General features: G+C 35.5%; 2 protein-coding genes across 2 annotated transcripts in view; one reads left to right on the top strand and one right to left on the bottom strand.

Annotated features, from left to right (window-relative positions):
* Window positions 1-1533, top strand: part of LOC125026023 (glutamate-gated chloride channel alpha-like) — a 3002-nt gene extending 1469 nt beyond the window's left edge. Inside the window, exons 3-5 of the mRNA XM_047614400.1 lie at window positions 375-479; window positions 793-838; window positions 1207-1533. Coding sequence (XP_047470356.1) covers window positions 375-479; window positions 793-838; window positions 1207-1344 — 289 coding nt within the window. The 3' untranslated portion in view covers window positions 1345-1533. The remainder of the gene's footprint in view (window positions 1-374; window positions 480-792; window positions 839-1206) is intronic.
* Window positions 1534-7149: 5616 nt separating this feature from the next.
* LOC125025964 (SET and MYND domain-containing protein 4-like) overlaps window positions 7150-12500 on the bottom strand; it is a 6435-nt gene continuing 1084 nt past the window's right edge. The window contains exons 2-5 of the mRNA XM_047614325.1: window positions 11018-11976; window positions 10683-10807; window positions 8630-9115; window positions 7150-8345 (exon numbers count right to left, since the gene is read on the bottom strand). Coding sequence (XP_047470281.1) covers window positions 7647-8345; window positions 8630-9115; window positions 10683-10807; window positions 11018-11939 — 2232 coding nt within the window. The 5' untranslated portion in view covers window positions 11940-11976 and the 3' untranslated portion in view covers window positions 7150-7646. The remainder of the gene's footprint in view (window positions 8346-8629; window positions 9116-10682; window positions 10808-11017; window positions 11977-12500) is intronic.

Raw genomic sequence — 12500 nt, 5'->3', positions numbered from 1 at the left:
TAGCAGGTTTGCTGAAGATACTGTTTCGTGGTATATATATATTTTTTCAGTTTGTTGACATGCTCTCTGAAGGAAAAAGACCTGTTGAGTTACACCAAAGTAGGCAGGGAAAGGATGGTGTTCCAGCTCATTGTTATTCCACCTTATTCTAAGCTCTCTTCCGGTTGTTTAGGTGGAAAGCGCAAACCTGGATCTTGTTTCGGTTTGCATTGATGTGCCACTCTTTGTATGTTTGGAAAGGGTAGTTAATGCGCCTGATGGCCTAAGATTATATCAATTATGGATAATATTTTGATATCTGCAACACACGCACGGAAAAATCCAAACACTGAGTGTGACACAACGCCTAAGCAACAACCGACTCCATTGCGCAGGCAGATGACCCCGGCGGCCAACTACACGCGAGCCATCGACATCTGGTTCTTCGCGTGCATCATGGCCGTGGCGATGGCCTTATTCCAGTACGCAGTTATCCTCCAGTAAGTAGTGGGGGTCATTATTCTATAGAGAGATATTGCAGTTCAATATCGGTGATTTATCCTTACGGCAAAATCTCTTCATGGGTAAAAATTAGTTTATTCATTAAGTCGATACCACCCTTGATTGAGTATTGATGACTCTTCATTTACTTAGAATTTTTTTTAGTCTGTTGATATCATACGTCCAACATGCAAGATGGAGGAGTATTTAATTCATTCTTAATATAAAATAGTCGAGAAAAATAAAAAAAACATTTGCGTACATCTCTTTAGATTTACATTGTGTGTAGCTGTTGTTTTTTCTCTTACTCAGGATTCGCAATCGGCAGAAACTTGTCGCCAACATCAGGGTTAAACCTGTAAGTATATATTTATGAACAAAGTCGATTTTCGTATTTCTCAGAGCAGACTTGTATGGGGTCTCAATACTATAATTATCAGATATAAGTTCTCAGTCTCTTCATATAGTCAGAGAACATGATTTTGACGCAGAATATTAATCATAATGTATTAATCCAACTAGCATGATAATTCGCAGTTCATGGTGACTGTCTTGGAAAATCATAGGACTTTGAAAACGAAGAAATTGTAATTGTAGTGTGCCAAAAAAAATATCGCCAGATAATTAAGATGGCACGAAATGTATACAGACCACGTGTTCCCAGACCAACATTTACCTCGACACAACTCAAGGCATAATATTCCTCTTCCTGTTCCGGACTCTCAGGTAAATTCCTCGAACTCGACGGACGCCAGCGACTATTGGGTGGCCATGGAGAAGAGGGTCGAGTTGGGCGCCAAGATACTGCACGTGCTGGCCTTCCTCTTGTTCAACCTGGTGTACTGGGTGAGGTATCTGGCGTGAAGAAGAGAGAACGTACAGAATAATGCAAAATATGTATGCAGATGACAAAGGGAGGGAAAGAAAACGTGTTTGTCTTTATCTAAGTAACACGTTGTTCCAAGTAACAGCCAGTGGCTCAAAGGGAATCAAATTCTGCTTTCTCGTGTTCAAACACGCTTCATTTTACTCTTGACATAAACATAACAACCCTCATCTGTTTCATTTTCCTGCATACTGACCTGCTTAGAAGTATTCTCTATATCAAAATATAAGAAATCAGCTCAACGACAGGGTGAGGTTAGTAGCATGTAACAGCAGAGAGAAAAAATAACATGCAAGTGAAGATGAATAAATGAAACCTAAAAAACCTTGATTGCGTAATCCAATGAAATCCAACTCCCCTGAAAGCTCATGCAATTTTCAAGGACGCCGGGTAATGTGGTCTAGTACGGAGTCAGGTTCATATGTGTGAAAGATTAGTATAAATGCTGTATTAAATGGGACAGCGAATTACTAACTGGCAATACTGTTACTTGTTTTACATAAAGTGCATATTTTTTTGTGTAATCTCACTTAGGCCTCTATTATCAAGCTGATCATCTTGACAAGACTTGAACTCGTACATGCATTATCTTAGCAGCCACAGTACTGAAATATCACAATCATGCCGCTCTACTTGTCCTCATTAACTGCTCGCATTGGAACTGTCCTACAGCAGCACAGCTCGACAGTTGTCAGGGATTACCTCTGACCATGTCAGCCTCTGATCCCCCGCCCAACCAAAAAAAAAAAAAAAAAAAAAAAAAAAGTGTACTCGTCCTTCCATTTGCTTTTACTATGAACTGTCCTGTCCCTGTCCCGTTCCACTGACAGAACATGATCTACTGACTCCTCTTTCACCCCTATAGTCATTCCTTTCTCATATGCCATGATTCTCCTCACTATTCTGTTCCTCTGCAGTTTATTCGTAAGCCCAGACAATTGCAGCATACTTCTTCATTACTCCTGTACGCCTGTTAATTACATTTGACATTCACACTCAAGCTCTAATACAGCTAAATGTTTTCTTTCTTTCTTTATTTTTTCCATGCAGCTTACATCGCGTTCCTGCTGCACACATGTTTAGCACGACCACACCTTCGTCTAGACCCTCTTTGCCTTCATGCTTACACTCCTATATTCTGCCCAGAGCCTTCTTTGCTTTTCCTGCACTTTTTCTTACTATGTCTTACATTGCTTGCCAAACTGTCTTATGCACCTCATCACTTTAATTTTACTTACATTTACTTTTTGACTCTTACTAGTCACTGTAACTTGGCTTCTGTGCCGCTAGCAAAAAGGAAGGGGTTTACCTTCTCTACTTCTATCTATCACTTAAAAGCAAAATCTCTTTCTGAATCTATCAATTACGTGCCTCACTACTCCGTCCATACAAACATTGACAGCAATTTAAACATCATGCACCCGTCAGAACCTTACTGGACCTTCCAACCAAACATTCTCTTTATTCTTAATTATCCTATACGACCTGCTATCCTCACATATTTTTTTTTTTTACTGATCATCTAAATTATATTCAAAGTTCGAATCGCTCACATGTTCTTTCCGTCTGCACGAACGCCCAACACGCGCTTCCTTTTCGCCCCGTACTTTTCGTATTCCTGTCTTACGACGAATGCCTGATTTACGCAGCCACTTTCCCTTTTAAATCCATACTGGGCATTCATATATAAAACTTTACCTACCACGCTCAACAAACTATACTTCTGGTGGTGATGAATAAAGTACCTCTTGCTTCATTTGATGCACTCGCTAATCGTTTGTCTCGTCTAGCACCGGCATCCTCGCCTGCCAATTCTCCATAATTCATTCAGCGACGTTCTAAATATTCTGCTTGTAACAGCCATTTCCATCTCTCTCTGCTTTTCCCTGCTTAACCTCCTTACAAAACATTTAAATATTTTCTCCTCAAAATACGCGTCCATGCGACTACTTCACCTATTTGCTTTTTGTTTTGCCTCCCTCACCTTTCACTTCATTTCTCTTCTCCGTCTATGTATTGCCGTCACTTACCTAGCTCTCGAAATCCTCTTCTTTCCATGAACCACTTTACCTCCATACGTTTTCTCTGACCAAGTATTTCCATCGTACACCTCAACACACACCCTAAAGAACTCGCTTTTTCCCCTCGCTCTCCTACTTCCTATCTCTTACTCTCGTCCATTCCGTTTCTTCCTTTCTCTGACATACATATCGCGCTCACTCTTGATATCTGTCTTGCAAGTCTTTATATTTCCCGTGCCACTTCCATTTTTTGTTACTCTCCAGGTCTCTCTACTGCCACCCCTGCCAGCAACACACAGCAGAGCTACAACTCTTTTACTATCCTCACTCACAGAGTTACAATTATGGATATCTTTCAGTGGGAATTACCTATATCTTACCACTAACTCCTACTTCGTTCTTCATTCTCCACCTCCATAATGTTCTGAACTACCCCATCTAACTCACTGCCTTCCACCCTGGTATTAAACTCTACTGTCGCTTTAATGCTAACATTTACAGCAGTACAATTATTTCCAAGTAGGAATGAGACTTATATATTTTCTTCCACGTGAAGCGTTCGTTACTGTTTAAATTTTCATCATTAACAAAAACATATAATAACGGCAGCATTACCTCCACCTGACACTGACAGGGAACTCCTCATAATAATGATGATGATGACGGTGGTAGTGCGTATTAATAATGTAATGTTAACTGTAATAATAATTATGATAATGGTAAACATACTACTACTACTACTACTACTACTACTACTACTAATAGTAATAATAATAATAATAATAATAATAATAATAATAATAATGATAATAATAATAATATTAATAATAACAACAACAATAATAATAGTGCAAAAACGGGCGCTTTGGACTTTTTCTTTAATAACTTTACTCTAGTTCATAAATTGATTGACCAAAAACGAAGCTATTGTTACACATACATTGGTGGGTTATTATCTACATGGAATAAAACATTAAAACAAATACAATGACAACTTAATGAGAAACGCGCAGTGGAAGGTGGACCACATTATGCAAAAAAAAGGGCGATTTGGTCCTTGCCTTGGGAGGAACCTGCTTCTACTGGGGCGAATGTGGACCTATCACAAATATATAAACATTCTTTGAATTAATTTGCCCTTTATATATATACATGCATACATAAACACACACAATATATATATATATATATATATATATATATATATATATATTATGTATATGTATATATATATATATATATATATATATATATATATATATATATAATTATGTATATGTATATATATATATATCATATATACATATATCATACACTTAGTCATACATATATGTTAAGAGTATAAATAACCTAATCATAGTAATGTGTACATGTAGAGTTACACTTACAAATAACACTCGCATTGTACATAAATGTTGAATGAAGATGTAAAGAAAAAAAGGTGTATACAAGATTCTAACCATAACATCAGTGGATTAAATAACACTGAAAGACTTGTTGTGTTCTAGTACTATTGCTAAATCAGCACATAGTACTTTGCTTTCCCATTAGTGTGTATAAAAACAGGGTTGTGGAGTATTAATCTTCTCAGAAGAGCACCTACCATACTTTCTCACAAAAAAAAAAGATTCTTTTCATTCTTATATCTGATAACTTCTTATTTCTGCCAAACTTATAATAAGTACTGGAATTCTCCTACTGTTCAGTTAACTGCAAAACTTCTCTATGTTGGGTAGCAGACTATAATACATAATCATGTTTCTTCAAAAACAAAATTCTGGGTAAAGGAGCAATACAAAAGAAAAGATTACAAATTTATTAGCACCATTAGTAACAAAAGCATATTATCATAAAAAATATGCAAATACATGATTCATCAATAGATATCCAATTCTATTATCATCATAAAGTACTGAGGCTTTCAAATGTCTTACAAATGACTACATGAAACTTAATGAGCCAAAAGAGGTTTGCTATAGGTTGTACTTTTGGAAACTGTAGTACAAACATACACTTGTCAAACTATCAAGGTCACATTTCACAATATATGGAAGTAAGCTTATATTTGTACAGATTATACCCTTTACCTTTACTAATACAAAGTGGAGACATCATATAGTGAAACCAAGGCAGTGTCTCCTGCAGTCCTGGGCAAGAGTTTGTTTCTTGATCATATAATTAGATTTTTTCATTGTTGTTATTTTTTTTGAAAACAACAGAGATGAGTGGGATATGATTGAAAAATGAACATTAATGTGTTTTGGGGGGAAGTTTTTGTTTACGGGTTCTTATGTCAACATGTTTTCTTTTTAGGAAACATCTGGCGATAAGGGGGCCAATGTATATGTGAAAAATAAAATACACTAATAAACCATAAGAAAAAGCATATAAATGCTGCAGAAGCCTGCCTTACATCACCACCTATGGAAACTTTGACTCCTGGTGTTTCTACCTGAATGCACCACAAGTATGTTGACCAAAAGAATTATACAAATATTCCCATAAGTCTAACATACTTTTGAATGTGATTTGATGATAGTCTGATCCTTTTAAGTTGCTCTTCTAACTTTGGGACACAATTTTCATGAAATAAAATTTCTTTAACATATAATGAAAACTTACATACATAAATAAATAAAACAATGTAATAGGCTTAAATATGATGGCTATAGACAGGCCTACATTTGATTTATATTCCCAAGTATATGATAAATAAATTCCTGAGAAGTCTCATTACAGTTTCTAATTGTCTGAAGTTAGTGACTGCATTCCAGCAATGTAGCAGTTAATATTATGAAGGTCATACACTATTTAACCTGTTGATGCTGAGAGTGCATGTAGATATATGCTACATATACTGTGATTTCAGTTTATTAATTCTGTTTACACAAGTGCTTAGTCACCAAGCAGTCAGTCACTGGTCCTTCAAGGTCTCACCGGTTTACCTTTTTCCTTGATGTTGGAAAGACTCATTTTTAACTTTTACTGCAATTGGTATTGTTAATAATAGAATAATCATACTGTCAACAACAATAATAATAACATAAATAATAATAACAATAATAGTGACAACAGTAATGTAATAGTATAGTAAAAACAAACAAATAAAAATTCTAAAAATTCTAAGACCAGGGTAATCAGGTGAAGTCAGGGAGAGCTACCAACTGACTGCTTGGAGATTAAATGCTTGTGAAGCCATTTATGTGTAAACAAAATTCTCAAAACAAAACTATGGTGGCCACTACATGTACCCAGTGCTAATGGTTGATAAGAAAAATAAAAATATACAGAAAACACAAAAAAAAGGTATAAAAAAAAAACTATGAAAGTTGGAATAATGCAATACCGCATTGTTATAGATATATAACAATCATCCCTGACCTGGCCTCGAACCTAGGAGTGACCTAGGTTCAAGGCCAGGTCAGGGAGGATTGTTATATATCTATATCAATGCGGTATTGCATTATTCCAACTTTCATATATATATATACACACATACCTCAGTATATCTGACTTCGGTTTCGAATTTCTAAATCAATTTCCACCAAGTGACCAAGGGGAGTGTGTGTAAAACCTCGCTATCATTACTCATGTATGAGTAGATAGATAATGTGTATGGAGCTAGTTAGATCCTAGTTGCACACTCCTTTTAGTGGGTCGTGTGGCATGGTTGGTTTAGTACTGGCCTACCGGTCTCATACCCGGAGTGACCTAAGTTCGAGGCCAGGTCAGGGAGGATTGTTATATAAAAAAAACTATCTATAATTTTTTTCTGATATTTCTATGCATCTGTCTATTTACTTCAGTGCTACATTTCAACACATAATTATCTAACAGTTTTTATTTACTAAAGAAATGTAGGCTCCCGTCTCCTATGCATCAAATACAATATGGTAAAGTGCTAATAAGAAATCACATAGACATTAATATTCTTTTCTGGTACTTAACCAATTGTGAACAACTGCTGTTATACAACTTGTGTTTAGTTTATATTACAGATGTAGATTTTTTTCAGAATAAATAAATTTCCACAAAGAATTCAGTGCTGAAAACACTGTAGTGGCTACATAAGAAATTTGCTGAACAATAAATTATAGATATGTATGATGAATATCTCCATCATCAAAAACAACTTGCTTAGTAGCACCAAATCAAAACAACCTAAAAATTCAAATAAGCACCTTTTTTTTCCACAACTCACACCAGCTGATCCCCTAAATTTTGAGGCCCTAGATATCATGTAACTTGTATCAGGCTCTTTATTTCCTTTTATTCTTAAATATGTCTGTCCCATCACTCTCCTCCTTTCTGTAAACACAGTTGCCTTGTCTGTCAAAACAGTGCTTTAGTGTTTCTTGCGCTTCAAAGTATAACTTACATGGATGTTGAACATACTTGTCAACATGCTTTATAAAGTGAATCAGAGTTGTCATATTTTCTTCGGAATTGAGCCCTTCAATAATGCTATCATATGCTTTCTGACACTCATCAGCAGCAATTTTGGTCTGCTCATCAATCTCCTTATAATCATACATTAACATATTCCCATTACTATCACTGCTTTCTTTGTTGGAATACTTGGTATTGCACCTTTTGCATACACCCTTGCTGAGACTTAGAGGCACTGAGCATTTTAGGCACCGTAGAGTGAGACTTGGTGACAGAGATGGGTAGGTTGGCCAACTATTTACACAAGCTTCACATGTACAGGTAAAACAGTACTGTTGCAACAATTCTGCTCTTCTTGCCTCACAAGGTCTTATGCCATAGTGTTCACCATAACTGTCTGTCACTTCTGCTCCTTGCGGAATGAATCTTATTGCCCTAAGCACTACCACATTTCCATAACTGGAACGTGCAGCTGCAGGATTGCATGAATGATTTGTCAAACTCAGCACACCAAAGGCTCCCGACCCAATTTCCTGTGTTGTACTTTCCTGGAACCTGCTCACATTTACCTGAAAAATAAAAATTAAAACATAATTAGAAATTTATCTCTCAGGAAGTATGCTTTTATTTTCCATGTGCAAACATCAAATGAACAAAGAATGCTCTCCTCATGAATACTATAAGACTCAAGTATAATTTGTTCAAAATCAAAACAATATTCAATATTCACAAGAGATATAAAAGTCATAAAAGGAGAACACACAAAGAGGTATTCTTAAGCATTTGAAATTTGATGAACACAATTCTTGGTAAGCAAAAATTCTTTCTGTGGCAAAATAAAATGTACCATTACCTCAAGTTCGGTGACAGAGTGGGCATTGCAAGGCAGATTCATCATGTGGATGAAGAGAGTACATCCTGTCAGAAGAATATCCTCCTGGGTGGGCATTATAGGCTTTCCATCTTCATCTACAAAGTGGTTCTTACTTTCTATCATGAGCTTTGTCAGGGTCAGAGCCATTGCACATCGTTTGAACAGGTCACTCACTGAGCGCTGCTCCTTATTGTGGACAAGGTGGTATATTGTCTTGTAGTCAGAGGAGCTGTATATCCCTTGAATATTAAAGCCCAGAGACTCTGGAGCCTTATCTTTTGATTCCTCCAGAAGCTCTGGCATCAGAGCTTTCAGTTTCTTGTGTGTGGTCTGTGTTAAAATTCTGTATGCCAACACAGAATTCTTACCCATGTCTAAGTGAGCTAAAGTTGGAAGAATATTACATTCCTGCCGATGGAAAGATGCGAGTCCTTGGATGCAACAAGAGCTGCTGCAGAAAACTACCTGTTAAAAAAAATATATACATGATAACTTCTCTTTAATGAAAGTAAAGAAAGCTAAACACAATTTCAGATTTATGAAAAATATCATTTCCCACTACTTAACCCAATTGGCACAGATGGCAAGACTACAATGCCATGCCCAGTGTAATAAAAGTTCACCTATTGTCTTTACACATAGATGGCTCTACAGTGCTTAGTCACCAAGAGTCAGTTATTAGTCCTACCTATCTCACCTGTTTACCCTTTTCCTTGATTTTTTTAAAGCTTCATTGGTATCATTTTATTGTCTTCAATGTCATTCATATTTTTATAACAATTTAACAATCATAATATCAATAAGAACAATAACGTCAATATGAATAGTATTAGAAAGAAAAACACATTTTCTTGCTAATTCAAGGAATGGGGAAATCAGGTGCAGTAACTAGGGCCTACTAATAGACTCCTTGCTGGCTGAGGACATGTGAAACCACCTGTATGTAACAAATTCACAAAAAAACTACAGGGGACAGTACATAAAGCTTCAGTCATTGGGTGACGAAATAGAAATACTTATTTCAGTGCTGAATCTAAAACATAGGACAGCTTTAAAAGAAGACAATCAATGATGAAAAGCATTCTTACATATGTAGACCAGTATAATAAATCTCACAATTACAAAATTCAAAGTGTATGAACTTTCTAAAGCTGAAAAAAAAAAAAATCTAAACACACATACAGATACACTCAATGTACAAAATTAATATAGCTTCTGAAGTGCTATGATGTATTCAATGTTTTAGCAGATTTCTACTGTAATTCTTAATCAAAAACAGATAAATTAACAACAGGATATACAACAGAGAAAAAAACTGAAACAAAAGAATACATACATTTCTCTGGGAATGTTTATAAATGGAAAAGCATTGCCAACGTATTTATATACACTCATACTACTCTGTATTCTTTTCCACAGAAACACTGCTAGTTCAACTCCAATTTCAGTGACTGACTGATCTCCACATTCTGACCAGTTACAAATTTCAGCAACCAATTTTGTGCTTAAAAGACTAAAGCAAACATAGGGCAAGGTACTGGCAATGAAATAAATTAAAATGCAAAATATCTGCTCTGTATACTTTGAGGCAGTGTTAATTACTTACTTGTCTTCATGGCTCCAGAATGTATAAGAGAAAAATCATCAATATCTATATTATCAATAATAATAATAATAATAATAATAATAATATTAATAATAATAATAATAATAATAATATTAATAATAATAATAATAACAATAATAATAAAAATCATGATGATAATGATAATGATAATGATAATAACAATAATAATAGCTAATAATGACAATAACAGTAACAATAATTAAAAGAAAAATTACCTGTATTTAAGACATGTATGCTAAATGCCTTTACAGATTTCAGCTTCAAAGGTACATGACCAACATTTTCTATTATATTTTAATGTCTTCATGAAGAATTTTCATGAGATATTTCTTTTTCAAAATCCTCTTATGCTATCATTACTAAAAATAATGGTAATATAATCAAACAACAACAGGTAATACTCACTCTTGTACATGATGGACAAGGGACAGGTGTAAGGCATCTAGACAAGCAATTAGAGCAATGTGTACGTAGTGAGGAGTCCAGGTGTAGAATACTACAGTAGCCTGCCTCAGCAACAAGAACATCACCTAAAAAATAATATGTAAGGTAGAAAGCCACATACCTGGACAGTGTAAGTTTTATTCCATAAAAAAAGTTCAATTTAGTTTCATGTAAATACCATCTAAGAATATCACCATCATCATTATACCAAACACCTTAAATTATATTGATACTTGAATGTATTCACAATTAAAATAAAACTAATAAAAGTTCAAGTAAAAGTCCTTGGATCTTACCTGGATGAATGTCTCTCTCTGCTACCAGATAACGTCCTTGGGAAGGTGTGTAAGCCAGCCTGACTGAAGCACTTAGTGCTGGTAGAGTTGGATTGGAATCTACAAGCTTGGGAGCTGTTGGTGTTTGGTAGGAAGATAATAACTTCTCTTTGGATGCTGTAGATAAATCTATTTGATGATCATTTTCAAAAGTTTCTGCTCCACTTTGTGTGTCACTTTCATTTGACTCACACTGTTCTACTAAGTGCTGTAATGCTTCTCTAGAATTTTTACTTTTTGATTCATCCAAAGATAATTCAGCAAGGTCCTTCAGTGCACTTTCCAGGACCTCTTTAGCCTCTGATGCTCTCTTTTGTGCAATAAAGCACTTAGCTTTCCTTTCTGCTAACTTACTATGCAATAATTTTGGATATCCATATCTCAGGGCAGCATCAATATCACATACACATTTATCATATTGCTCTAGTTCAAGTAAAACAGCTGAGCGATTAGCATATCCAAGAGATAAAGATCTATATTCCTCCAGATCACTTTGATTAGATTCTTTGCCAGACTTTTCACTATCATTTACACAGCAATCATTTGACTGTCCTTCATGGCATTCTGCAACAGGCAATGCAGGATGTGTAGCTGACATTATGCTCAAATTATAAAGTTTTAGAGCTTTATCAAGCACTTTTTTCTGGTAGCATTTATTACCCTCTGCACGAAGCCTATCAGACTCTGCATCAGACTTCCCTGCAATAAGGAGTGTGGGACTGAGGCACTGCTGAGCCACTTCCAGATCCCACAGATAGGAGAACATACTTTGGAGGCTCTTCTGTGGGCCAAAATTACTGCTGACCTCCAAAACTTTTTCAGAAGCCTTTAACTCTGATATCAAATTTGAAAACAGCTGGTGGAAAGATGCTGACTGATCCATTTTGAGGATTCACAGATAATACCACAATCTTGATGTTCTGAAATAATATTCAATGTCAGTCCACAAAGTGGCAGTATGGCATATAAGATTCAGGTAGCTATAATAAGTTACTGCTGTAACTATAAAAAAAAAAATTAACCTATCATGAAATGTGTGTGTAATTATGTGAGTGTATGTGTGTGTGTGTGTGTGTGTGTGTGTGTGTGTGTGTGTGTGTGTGTGTGTGTGTGTGTGTGTGTGTGTGTGTGTGTGTGTGTGTGTGTGTGTGTGTGTGTGTGTGTGGGTGGGTGCGTGCGTGCGTGTGTATGTGTGTGTACTTAATATCCTGTAAAATGTATTTTCTTGCTAAGAATATGAACAGAAAAAACAAGGTAATTCTTCTGTTGTAAGTGAAGAACCAGTAGCTCAAGGAATGCATCTCTTTTTCCTACCTGACTGTATGATGTCAACCTTAATATAATAATAATAAAAATAATAAGAACAAAAGAATATTATAATAATAACAACAACCATAATAACAAAAACACTATCAATAAAAATAATAGTGACAAGGTTGGCACA

This window comes from Penaeus chinensis, chromosome 5 (genome assembly GCF_019202785.1).
Source record: "Penaeus chinensis breed Huanghai No. 1 chromosome 5, ASM1920278v2, whole genome shotgun sequence".
NCBI lineage: Eukaryota > Metazoa > Arthropoda > Malacostraca > Decapoda > Penaeidae > Penaeus > Penaeus chinensis.
This window is presented reverse-complemented; position numbering and strand designations above follow the sequence as displayed.